Source organism: Pelodiscus sinensis, chromosome 14 (genome assembly GCF_052426305.1).
Source record: "Pelodiscus sinensis isolate ZL-2025 chromosome 14, ASM5242630v1, whole genome shotgun sequence".
NCBI lineage: Eukaryota > Metazoa > Chordata > Testudines > Trionychidae > Pelodiscus > Pelodiscus sinensis.
In genome coordinates, this window is record NC_143065.1 from 13,866,479 (window position 1) to 13,878,719 (window position 12,241).

The 12,241-nt window shown below is 41.2% G+C and overlaps 1 protein-coding gene across 4 annotated transcripts in view; it reads right to left on the reverse strand.

Moving 5' to 3' along the window:
- Positions 1–12,241, reverse strand: part of PSTPIP1 (proline-serine-threonine phosphatase interacting protein 1) — a 104,106-nt gene that overhangs the window by 88,538 nt on the left and 3,327 nt on the right. The window contains exon 1 of one of the 4 annotated variants that reach the window (XM_075897379.2): positions 7,866–10,306. The exons of 2 other annotated variants lie outside the window; for them this stretch is intronic. In XM_075897379.2, the coding sequence (XP_075753494.2) occupies positions 7,866–7,931 (66 nt within the window). In that variant the 5' untranslated portion in view covers positions 7,932–10,306. Of the gene's footprint in view, positions 1–7,865; positions 10,307–12,241 lie in introns of those variants that run through there. One more of the 4 variants, XM_075897377.2, reaches the window with a different exon arrangement.

Genomic DNA, 12,241 nt, shown 5'->3' on the forward strand with positions numbered 1-12,241 from the left:
GAGTCCGAACTAGCTGACATTTAAAAATGGCGGCGCCCGGCAATATGCAAATGAAGCCCGGGAAATTCAAATCCCGAGCTTCATTTGCAACTCCGGTTGCCTACATTAACCACCCTAATTCGAACTAGGGTGGTAGTGTAGACATACCCTTAGGCTGTGTCTACACTGGCAAGTTATTCCGGAAAATTAGCCGCTTTTCCGGAAAAACTTGCCAGCTGTCTACACTGGCCACTTGAATTTCCGGAAAAGCACTGACGAGCTAATGTAAAATCATCAGTGCTTTTCCGGAAAAACTATGCTGCTCCCATTTGGGCAAAAGACTTTTTCCGGAAAACTGTTCCGGAAAAGGGCCAGTGTAGACAGCACAGTAGTGTTTTCCGCAAAAAAGCCCCAATCGCGAAAATGACGATCGGGGCTTTTTTGCAGAAAAGCGCGTCTAGATTAGCCACAGACGCTTTTCTGGAAAAAGTGCTTTTCCGGAAAAGCGTCCTGCCAATCTAGACGCACTTTTCCGAAAATGCTTTTAACGGAAAAGTTTTCCGTTAAAAGCATTTCCAGAAAATCAAGCCAGTGTAGACGTAGCCTTAGAGTTTTTATTGTGACTAGAACTCCTCATTCATGGGTGAGAGTAAGATTGGGCTCCAAGTTTGTATCTGTTCTTTGTTCCTTTTTGTTAACGAGAGTCTAGTGGAGGACTCCAATCACTGTTTTATGTGTGAGGTCTCCATGAGGTGTTCAGGAGGGAATGAAAAACACACCTCAGAGCAGAAAGAAAACACTTTGTCAAGAACAAATCACATCAAACCAAACTAATAGCTTTCTTTCACTGGGTGAAAAAGCCTTATGGATGAGGGAAGCAGTGGATATGATACATATTGACTTCAATAAGATTTATGTTACTATCTGGCATGATCGTCCCATAAATAAACTGGGAAATATAGCCTAGATGGAACTATTATAAGGTGGATCCATAACTGGTTGGAAAAATATTCCAAGAAAGTTATCAGTGGTTCACAGTCAAGCTGAAAGGGCAGCTTCGAGTGGGATCATGCAGGGGATCAGTCCTAGGTCTGATTCTGTTCAATATTTTTGTGAATGATTTAAGTAATAGTGCACCTACAAAGTTTGCAGATGCTACCAAGCTAGAAAGGGTTGGATTAAAATTCAGAGTGATCTGTACAAACTGGAGAAATGGTCTGAAGGATGAAATTCAATAAGGACAAATTATTAAGTCTACAAAACATGATCTATGAGGAAAGGCTCAAAAAGTTGGGTTTGCTTAATGGAGCCTGTCCTAGCTCCACACCTTGGTCGGAACTTCGGGGGCTGGCCTGATATGGTCTATGGTCTGTGGTTTATCCACCTCTCTTCTAAGCCCTCTTCTAACCCTTACTACTGAGTTTTCTAAGGCATTATAGCAAAAACTACTGCTGTTTTCATTGAAGACAAAGATAAACATTCTTCACGATTGCTTCGCTGTAGCTGTGAAACTTTTCTCTTTTGCAGACTCGTTTAGTGAAGTTTCTTAACTCATGGAAGTAGAACTGAACTCAATTTATAGTAAAGAGGCAACTTTTTAAGGAACTGCTGGAACCTAGATGCATATTTCAGCATTCTTTTTCTTTCTTTCTTATCCTGGACCACCAAAGTACCATTGAATGATTACAGTGCTAAGTTGTGGACCTTTGGTGCAGCCCAGATGGACTCCGAATGTTCTTATTGAAAAGCATTGCCAGCTTCACATTATGTAGCTGTAGTTGGTGAGAATTTTTTTACAACAAAAGACTGATGAACCACCTGAGATGAAACAAGCATATTACATACCATCCGACAGTCAGAATCCACCCTGCTACACAATGGCATGAAAGTAAAACCAAAAGTTGACATTGACTAAACATAAAGGCTACGTCTACACTGTCCCCTTCTTCGGAATAGGCATGCTAATTTAGAACTTTGGAATAGGGAAATCCGCGGGGGATATTTAAATATCCTCCGCTGGATTTAAATAAACATGGCCGCCGCTTTTTTCCGGCTTGGGGAAAAGCCGGAAAAGAGCGTCCAGACTGGCGCGATCCTCCGGAATAAAGCCCTATTCCGGAGGATCTCTTATTCCTACTTCCCTATTCCAAAGTTCTAAATTAGCATGCCTATTCCGAAGAAGGGGCCAGTGTAGACGTAGCCCACCAGTAGAAGTACCCAAAAGTCTGCTGTGTCCTAGGCAACCTGATGTACTATCCACACAAATGCCCAGTGAGTGTCAAAGAGCATTCCACAGCATCTTCAAAGGAGTACAAGGGAATATGCCCTTTCAGTTAGTTGATGCAAGTCATTTTTCTCACTATTTCTCTTGAATTATTTCACAATGCAAAGAAGCAGGAATGTGGCTGTACCACTATGATCCCAGGCAAATTGAGACACAAGATGGGGAGGAGAAAGTTAATGATGCACCTTACAGTGGAGGAAAAACTTAAGAGATTAGATCTTTGGCTCTAATTGAGTTTACTGTGGACAAGAACAGGTTTCCCAGCTGTGGTTAATGGCATCTGTAAAAAAGCTATGCCAGCCTAACCAAAATGTACATGCAAAGAGAATGTAGGGAACACGAGAAAAGAAAATAAATTGCCCATTGGTGCCCAATAAAGTAAGTATAATTGGGACAGGGTTGTCATTTTGAGTCCTAGGACAGCCTGGACAAGCTGTGACAACTAGAAGGTCTAAGTGATGGTGGCAGAAATGGTTGTGGTTAAACAGCATTGAGTAAGAGATCCATGGGGAGTGCTGATTCTCTATTACTTCTCTTCAAGTTACCTAACTATCCCCAAAACAACTTCAGCACTAGTTTCACATGACAAGGTGATTTGGTCTCATACATTTGTTTATTAAAGGGGTAGTGTGAATATAGATCACAGCATTTTAGCCCATTTTGGATGAACAATATACAGTACAACCCCAGATGTATACCATCAGGCTAGAAGTTTCTTGGTTTTTATTCCAAAAGCATAGACAACGTGTCCCAGAATTTGTCCTTTTATATTTGTTCATTTTTTTTAATTGTATCCTTTGGTATATATGGTTGTGACTACTTTCTTCCACTATTTGATCTGAGGAAGTGGGTCTGGCCCACGAAAGCTCATCATCTAATAAACCATCTTGTTAGTCTTTAAAGTGCTACATTGTCCTGCATTTTGCTTCAGAATTTTCCTGGCTTTCAATATTTTTCTTTTTATAGAGTCTGGACAGTTACAGCAAAGGCATTTTCCATACATTCAGTATTTCATAATGCCATATCTGAAAAGTGGTGAATGACTCTTTTCGTTTATTGATTACTCTATGTATTTTTTTTTTATTTCACTCCCTTTAAAAAGAACGAGACTCCTCTTAAATTTCTTTGGGAACTCATTATTCAGTCAAAAAGTGGCGGTACCCAGCTTGCAATAATATTTCTGTGCAAATGAAATCATAGAATCAAAGAATCATGGAGCTAGAAGAGACCTCAGGAGGTCATCAAGTCCAACCCCCTGCCCAAGGCAGGACCAATCCCAGTTAAATCAACCCAGCCAGGGCTTTGTCAAGCCGAGACTTAAAAACATCTAGGAATGGAAATTCCACCATCTCCCTGGTTAACCCATTCCAGTGCTTCACCACCCTTCTAGAGAAATAGTTTTTCCTAATATCCAACCTAGACCTCTCCCACTGTAACTTCAGACCATTCCTCCTTGTTCTGCCATCCATCACTACTGAGAACAGCCTCTCTCCAGCCTCTTTGGAACCTCCCTTCAGGAAGTTGAAGGCTGCTATCAAATTCCCCCTCATTCTTCTCTTCTGTAGACTAAACAAACCCAAATCCTTCAGTCTCTCCTCATAAGTCATATGCTCCAGCCCCCTTATCATTTTGGTCACCCTCCACTAGACCCTCTCCAATGCGTCCACATATAATGGGGGGCCCAGAACTGGATGCAATATTCCAGATGTGGCCTCACCAGAGCCAAATAAAGGGGAATAATCACGTCTCTGGATCTGCTGGCAATACTCCTCCTAATGCACCCTAATATGCCATTAGCCTTCTTGGCTACAAGAGTACATTGTTGACTCATATCCAGTTTCTCATCCACTGTAAACCCCAGGTCTTTTTCTGCAGAACTGCTACTTAGCCAGTCAGTCCCCAGCCTGAAACAATGCTTGGGATTCTTCTGTCCCAAGTGCAGGACTCTACACTTGTCTTTGTTGAACCTCATCAGATTTCTTTTGGCCCAATCCTCTAATCTGTCCAGGTCACTCTGGACCCTATCCCTTCCCTCCACCGTATCTACCTTTCCCCCAGCTTAGTGTCATCTGCAAACTAGCTGAGGGTGTAATCTGTCCCCTCATCCAGGTCATTAATAAAGATGTTGAAAAAAATCAGTCCAAGAACAGATCTTTGGGGCACTCTGCTAGAAATCAACCACCAACCTGACATCGAGCCATTGATCACTACCCATTGGGCCTGAAAGTCTAGCCAGCTTTCTATCCATCTTACAGCCCATTTATCCAAGCCATATTTCCTTAACTTGCTGGCAAGAATATTGTGGGAGACCGTATCAAAAGCTTTGCTAAAGTTAAGGTATATTACATCCACTGACTTTCCCATATCCACAAAGCCAGTTACGTCATTATAGAAGCTAATCAGATTGGTCAGGCATGACTTGCCCTTCGTGAATCCATGCTGACTATTCTTGATCACTTTCCCCTCTTCCAAGTGCTTCAAAATGGATATCTTGAGGATCCTCTCCATAATTTTTCCAGGGACTGAGGTAAGACTGACCCGTCTGTAGTTCCCTGGATTGTCCTTCTTCCCTTTTTTGAAGAGGGGCACTACATTTGCCTTTTTCCAGTCATCCAGGATCTCTCCCAATCTCCACGAGTTATCAAAGATAATGGCCAAAGGCTCCATAATGACATTTGCCTACTCCCTCAGAACCCTCGGATGCATTAAATCCAGGCCCATGGATTTGTGTATGTTTAGCTTTTCTAAATAGTTCCTAACTTGTTCTTTACCCACCACGGGCTGTCCATCTTCGTCCCATACTGTGTTGCCTAGTGCATTTGTCTTCAAGGACAAGAAGACTTGTCCTTGAAGACAGAGGCAAAGAAATCATTGAGTACTTCAGCTTTTCCCACATCATCTGTCACTAGGTTACCTCCCTCATCTAGTAAGGGCCCCACACCCTCTCTGATCACTCTCTTATTGCTAACATGCCTGTAGAAACCTTTCTTGTTATCCTTCACATCCCTTACTAGCTGCAATTCCAATTGCACTTTTGCCTTCCTGATAACTCCCCTGCATTCTCAAGCAATATATTTATACTCCTTCTTAGTCATCTGTCCAAGTTCCCACTTCTTGTAAGCTTTCTTTTTGTGTTTAAGGTCACCAATAATGTCCCCAGTAAGCCAATCTGGTTGCCTACCATATTTGCTTTTTTTGCTGTGCATTGGGATGGTTTCTTCCTGTGCCTTTAATAAGACTTCTTTAAAATATTGCCAGCTCTCCTGAGCTACTTTCTCCTTCATGTAAGCATCCCAGGGAATCCTGCCCACCAGTTCTCTGAGGGAGTCATAGTCTGCTGTTTCTCTTTCTGTTCCCCTTGCACTCAACTCAAGTCTACTGAAATCTGGCTGTATTGAATTACCATGCTGTAACGAGAAACATTAAAGTTCATAAGAGCACTGTGACATAAAAATTTGCTGCTTATTTTCCAGTTGAGGAAACTGACACTAGGGGTATGTCTAGTGTGCATCCCTCTGTCAGCAGAGGGATGCAGATTAGGCAGGTCGACATTGCAAATGAGGCAGGGATTTAAATATCCTGCACCTAATTTGCATAAAAATGGCCACTATGTTCTGCTGACTCAGCACTTTGTCAGCAAAAAGCAGCTGTCTAGAAGGAGATCTGTCGAGAAAGAAAGCCTTTTTCAACAGATCCCTTATGCCTCCTGCAAGGAGGTTTACAGGATCTATGGAAAAAGGCTATCTTTCTCAACAGATGCCCTTCTAGACTGCCACTTTTTGCCGACAAAGTGCTGAGTCAGCAAGGCATGGTGGCCATTTTAATGCAAATTAGGCACGGGATATTTAAATCCCTGCCTCATTTGTAATGTCGACCTGCCTAATCTGCATCCCTCTGCTGACAGAGGGATGCAGTCTAGACATACCGAATGTGACTTGCCTCAAAGATCACAAAGTGAATCTATAGAAAACATAGGAGAGATCCTGTAGTCCTGATGCCCATATGCTCTAAACACTGGCTCACAATACACTTCTGGATGCTTCATTTTAACAATTTTTCACACACACACACCCCAAAAAATCAAACAAATATTAGACTGAACCACCCTGTTCTTCTAGTGGCAGGAGGATCAGGCACACACTGTCCGGGGTGTGGGGAGAGGGAATTGCCCTGGGACTCAACAATTCAAGAGTCCAGGGCTCGCAGCTGCCACTGCTGCTACTGCAGGAACAGCAGCAGCTGGACCCCCAGGTCTTTTAAATCTCTGCCAGAGTGCCTCATGGCATGCTCCAGACAGCTCTGAGGGCTGCCTGGGGGATGGGAGGGCCAGTGAACTCCGGAAGACACCGAAGGCTGCCCCAGCACTGCCTCTTTTGCCCAAAGCCCCATCTCTTCCCGGATCACAGAGCCAGCCCCCCCTCCAACCCCAGCCAGGAACCCAATAAGTCTGTTGGCTCCCCTGTAGAAACCACTAAATTCTATTTGTTGTACGTGAAATACAGAGCAGTGAAAATGTACTACTAACCTAGTCAGTTGTAATGAAATAAAGTTAATGTAGCTAGACTATCCTGGGACGGACATCTGCACAACCATTCATTTCATTCTTCTCTGCAGCAAGGGCCACAAATCCTATTCAATAGATCTCTTGCCTCTCACTTGCTGCTGTGGAGGCAGTGGGAGCTGTGGGAAGAGCCACTTTCCATAGCTCTCATTGCTGGGAACAGAGAACCATAGTCACTGGAAACACCAGGAGGCAGCACCTATGGATGATCAATATCAGCAAAACATCTGACAGCCCCCCACAATCAGATTACTCTGCTGGGCTGCATGCAGCTGGTGCAGGTTGCCAACCACTAGATCAGTCCCAGGTGTGGGCTGACCTTCGTGTAGCTACATCAAGATAAAAGGTACCTGTGCTTTGTCTCCACTAGGATTTTACATGAAGAGTGACAGCTCCCTGTGAAAACACCCCTTTTATTCTTTTGGCAAGGCAGATGAAACCTGAGGTAGCCATGATCTCAGGCTGAAGTGATGGATATTCCACTCACCATGCCAAAAGATCCTTAGACATATTGCCTTACCAGGAGTCTGAAGATAATCCCAATTTATTGCAGATGACAGCAACATAATGTTTACTAAAGGCTTTGCTTCCCTCATCATGTCACTCAATAAAATGGCAACGTTTTACCTCCATCAGCAGGGGACATCCATTCACACATTCATGCAATCCAGGAAAGAAAAGAACCTTCTTGACTCCTAATTTTCCACACAGCAAGAAAGGCCTACTGCAAGATGGATCAGCACGAGAAAAATAATGGGCCAGCATGAAGCTTACATGCAGCCAGCATTCAAAGTCATCACCTGGAGATTGTTGACCTGTTGACTGTGGATCTGTTTGCACTCAGTCACTCCCACAGGAAAGTATTATTGTGTATTTCACTGGAAAAGACCACATCAGAGGGTCCCATATCTGATGGCTGAAGAAGCTGTTGTACGCCTTCTCCTGCACTATTTTAGTTTGAGACACTAAAGGCGTCAGGAAAAGAAGAGAGGCCTTCATTCTGGCTATCTGGAAAAGGTTAGCTAGCCGTCAGAACCTCACCTCAGGAAATCTACATTCTTCCTCTGCAAGAATGACCATCAGCCTCCTATAACACAGGCAAGACATATTTAGCAGCCCAAACTTCGTTAAGAAAATCAAAATAATTCCCAAGTCCACCAATTTTTCATCCAGGACTTTTACTAACAAATCTCACTCCATAGCATATGCAGGAGGAAAGATGCCAAGGTAAACAGATTGCCCCAGAGATGGTGTACTTCAACATGCCCTTCTAGTTGGTATGGCAGAAGGATGGAAAGTAAAAAAAGATTTCAAAGTTTGTCTCAGTATTAATAGGTTTTCTAGGAGTCGTGCAGCAATGGAGAACTCCATCATAGCTCAATGGAACTTCATTATGTTCTGACCAGAAAAAATTCCTCAGAAGTAGTATTTTCACTATCCAGCAAATGCTCAATGCTTCTTCTTGAGACCGCATCCAGTATTAAATGTCCACTCTAAACTTTCAAAGCCTTTCAGGTGCTGCTTCCCATTGTTTCAATCAGCAAAACACTTTTTTCTCCCAATTGCTTTCTCCTGCTGTGGATGAATTTAGAAGCAATATACTTGTTTCAGAGAATTATAGGGCACCGTGTTCAATGGGCACAAAGTAGCCCTCACTACATGAACTTCTTTTGTACTATATAGGCCTGCTACCTTAGGCACCCGCGACAAAATTTAGAAAGACAATTCAACTCAAAACCATAGCCTAACCTTCTATTAAGTACTTCCTTCCTGGATAAAGCACAAGTCAATCAGGCCTCACCCTCCTAAAGACATGGGTAGAAAGAGAGACTTCACCAAATTATGTGTTTGTATCATTGCAACACATAAATACAATCTTTTCCAGCTCTTTCTTCTTCTTCTTAAAGGAAAGTAGGCAAATATCGAGTGTTTAATGGTTTAATCAGAAAAAGAACATTTTTGAAAAATGAAGTATCACTTATAATAGTGTGTATTAAATATTCTGTATGCTACGTCTCCCAAATGGTTATTATTATGCCTGTAGAAATGTTGGACTCTTAGGGTGTGTCTAGACTACAGGGTTTAGTCGACAAAAGTGGACTTTTGTCGACAAAACTATACCTGCGTCCACACTACCACAGAATGTCGACAGAACTCAGCAGTTTTGTTGACGCTGGTAAACCTCATTTTACGAGGCATAACGCCTTCTGTTGACAGAGTTTCTGTCGACAGAAGGTGTTATTGCATGTAAACTGTCCTTTGCGTCTACACTACCATGTCGACAAAGCAGCTTGCTTTGTCAACAGAACATAATGTAGTCTAGACGCTCTTTGTCGACAGAAGCCTGTAGTCTAGACGTACCCTTAGGTTTGTTTCTGCACATTCATATCAGGGCTCACAGGCTCATTAGAAATAGAAATGTTTATGAACATACCTATAACCCACTGTTTACACACAGCATACCTCTGTGTAGAAATATCGAGAGCTATCAAAAAAACAAAGCTATGTCTGAGGTTCACCTCAACAGTAGATTGTATAGGGTATCTACACAGAATTGATATAAAGTTATAAGAAAGATGAACCAGCTTCTTTACCAGTGAATTTGATAATGAATTACCAGAAGTTTAAAAGTCTCAGAGGGGTAGCCATATTAGTCTGTTAAAAAAAAAGTTAAAAAATAACAATGGTCCTGTAACACGGTAGAGAATAACACAAATATATAAATAGTATCAAAGCATTCATGGACACAATCCACTTCTTCAGATGACAAATATGGAGAAGTGCGCTGTGCTCATGAAAGCTCTGAAACTATTTAAATGTTTTTGTTAGTCTCTAACGTGCTACAGGATCATTGTTGTTTTTTAACTTTTTTTCCCCCGGAAATTAAAAGTGCTATGCTTAGTCCAGGGTTGGAAATAAGAACCTCATGTTGCTAGTAAAATTTTCAATAGCACCTAAATGATCTAGGACCCTAGTTCCCACATTTAGGAACCCCCATTTTAGTGACTTTCAAATTAGGTTTAGATTCCCAGGGTCTGATTCAAACCCTGACAAAGTCAATGGGAAGCCTTTCTATTGACTTCAGTGAACTTTGGATCATGCCATATGTGCTTAGGTCACTTTTGAGATCTAGGCTCCTGAATCCAAATGTAACAAATTACATTTGGGGAAAACACCACTCCTCTAAAATTTCTTTCTAAAGAAAATGGAGCATGTTTTCCTTTGCATGCCAGATTGTGAAGACTGGACATGCAGAAGGTACTTAATTAAAAACACTAAATTTGGTAATAAAAAATGTCAGTCACAGGTTTTTTATATACCCTGAAGTTTGTCAGATTTGTTTAAAAATCTTTGTAGCAAGATCAAGTCAGTTGTCCTGCTGAATACAACATTAAATATTACAGAATATATGATGCAGCCCTTTCTGTTTTACATTTTCTTCGTCAGTATTTTTAAACTGGTTTTATATTTTAAATATACGGTTAAGCCTTCATAATCATTCCAGATTTCTACATATTTAAACTCACTGAAACAAAGACATTAATCAGTCAGAGCAATTTAGTGAGTTCAAAACAAAGTTCATTGCTCTTAGAAAAATAAAACACCAATTTATTTTGTGTAATTTTCATAACAAGACATGTTTATGAAATTTCATTATATGTTTATCTTTAAAATATGTTTCTAAAAATTTTAGGCATATCAAAGAATTTTATATCTTAGTAAAGAATCTTGGTGGACAGTTCTCTTAAAACTAGTTCATCAGATTGTCAGAAGTAAAAGGGAAACTCATTTGTCCAGCTACCTGGAAGAAAAGGAATGTTGTCTCTTTAAGGACTCTCTTCAACAGGGGTGAAAGGAGAGTATGGATAGATTGAAAGATGAGGAAGACTTTGGAAGGAAGTTTGTGCCATAGTAATTAAAATTAAAATGTATGTTTTAGATAAGGGTGGTCTTTTGAAGAATTTATTTAAATAGCTATGTCTGAAGAGCCAAGCATTTAAGGCTAAAGCTGAATTCTCAGATTGTGCCTATAAATATCTATGTGTGGATAGGTACAACAAACTAATGAAATATTTAAAGCAAATATTTAAACCAAGGTCCTGAAGATAGAGTAATGCACACCTGTTTCTGTCCGTAAATTCAGGGCCCGGCATGCCTGTTAAATGGTTTCATTACCACTTGATTGCTCTATCACAGGTTCAATGTTATACTCAAAGGTCTGGCAAGCAGGAAGTCTTTTACTTTTAAGTTAACAGATCCACTTTGGAGGAAGAGTCACCAGGTCAGAATAGGGATAGGATGAGGGGAGGGGGTTGAGCGGTAAGACCCACGGGAGGCATTGACTTCCCTTGCCTTTTATCCCTGCTGCCCATGCTCCTAAGTGACTGAGATGCTTTTAAAAATTATACTCTGTCTCCCAAGATGATTAAGGAAGTGCATTGAATGGTACCAGCAGACGCTATATCCGGTTCCTAGCCAGAGTTAGCTGCATTAAAAGGCTTTGATGGTGGAGATGAACTTTGTCAAAATAGGAGGATTTAGGGCCAGCTCTTGCTCCATTGCAGTCTATGGTAAAGCCCCAATCAGTTTTAATGGATCAGTATCAGACTGCAGTAAGACTGCAGTATCAGACTGCAGTAAGGCTGATCAGTATCAGACTGCAGTAAAGATGATTTTGACAAAAATACCAGACACACTTGACATTACATCACAATCTACATTACATCTTATTTAGAAAATACCGGACATTTATATTTTCTCATTTATATTTTCTCAATTTGTTTCCCGAATAGAAAGTTCAAATACTGGACTGTCCAGTTCAAAACCGGACACCTGGCAACCCTCCTGAAGAGTCCCCCCCCATTTCCCCGCAGGATTTCTGGCAGTGAAACAACAGGAGGAAATCCCAGTTTTGTAACGGTAAAACCCCTTATTTCGCATACCTCTGCCCACCAACAACCCTGCTGAAATTAAACGGAAAGGAAATGGTACAGTACAGGTGTGACAGCTGACATGGAAAGTTATCTTTCCCATAGCTTTGGTAAGATGGCATGGCTACCTTGGTATAACATGGTAACTGCAGAGCACTCATCTGCTAGTAAATTCTACGCTTTTGTTAGCAAAATGGTTTTCTATATAAGTATCTATTTTCACATCCTTCATATGTCCCCAAAAGTGTCACTTTATAGATTGGAGCATGGGACACTTCAGCCAAAAAAGTGCATTTTTACAATGTGAATAAATTATTTTTAGCAGTTCTTGTACAGAGACAGTTTTAAAAATACTTCACATAAAAAATTCTAATAGCCTTTTGTTTTCCCCATGTTCAGTTTTCAGCAAACACGGCTGAAGCTTGAAATGTGGCAGTCATTTCTGTGCTAAATTTTCCACGTTTGATTGGGGAGAGGAAATGGAAA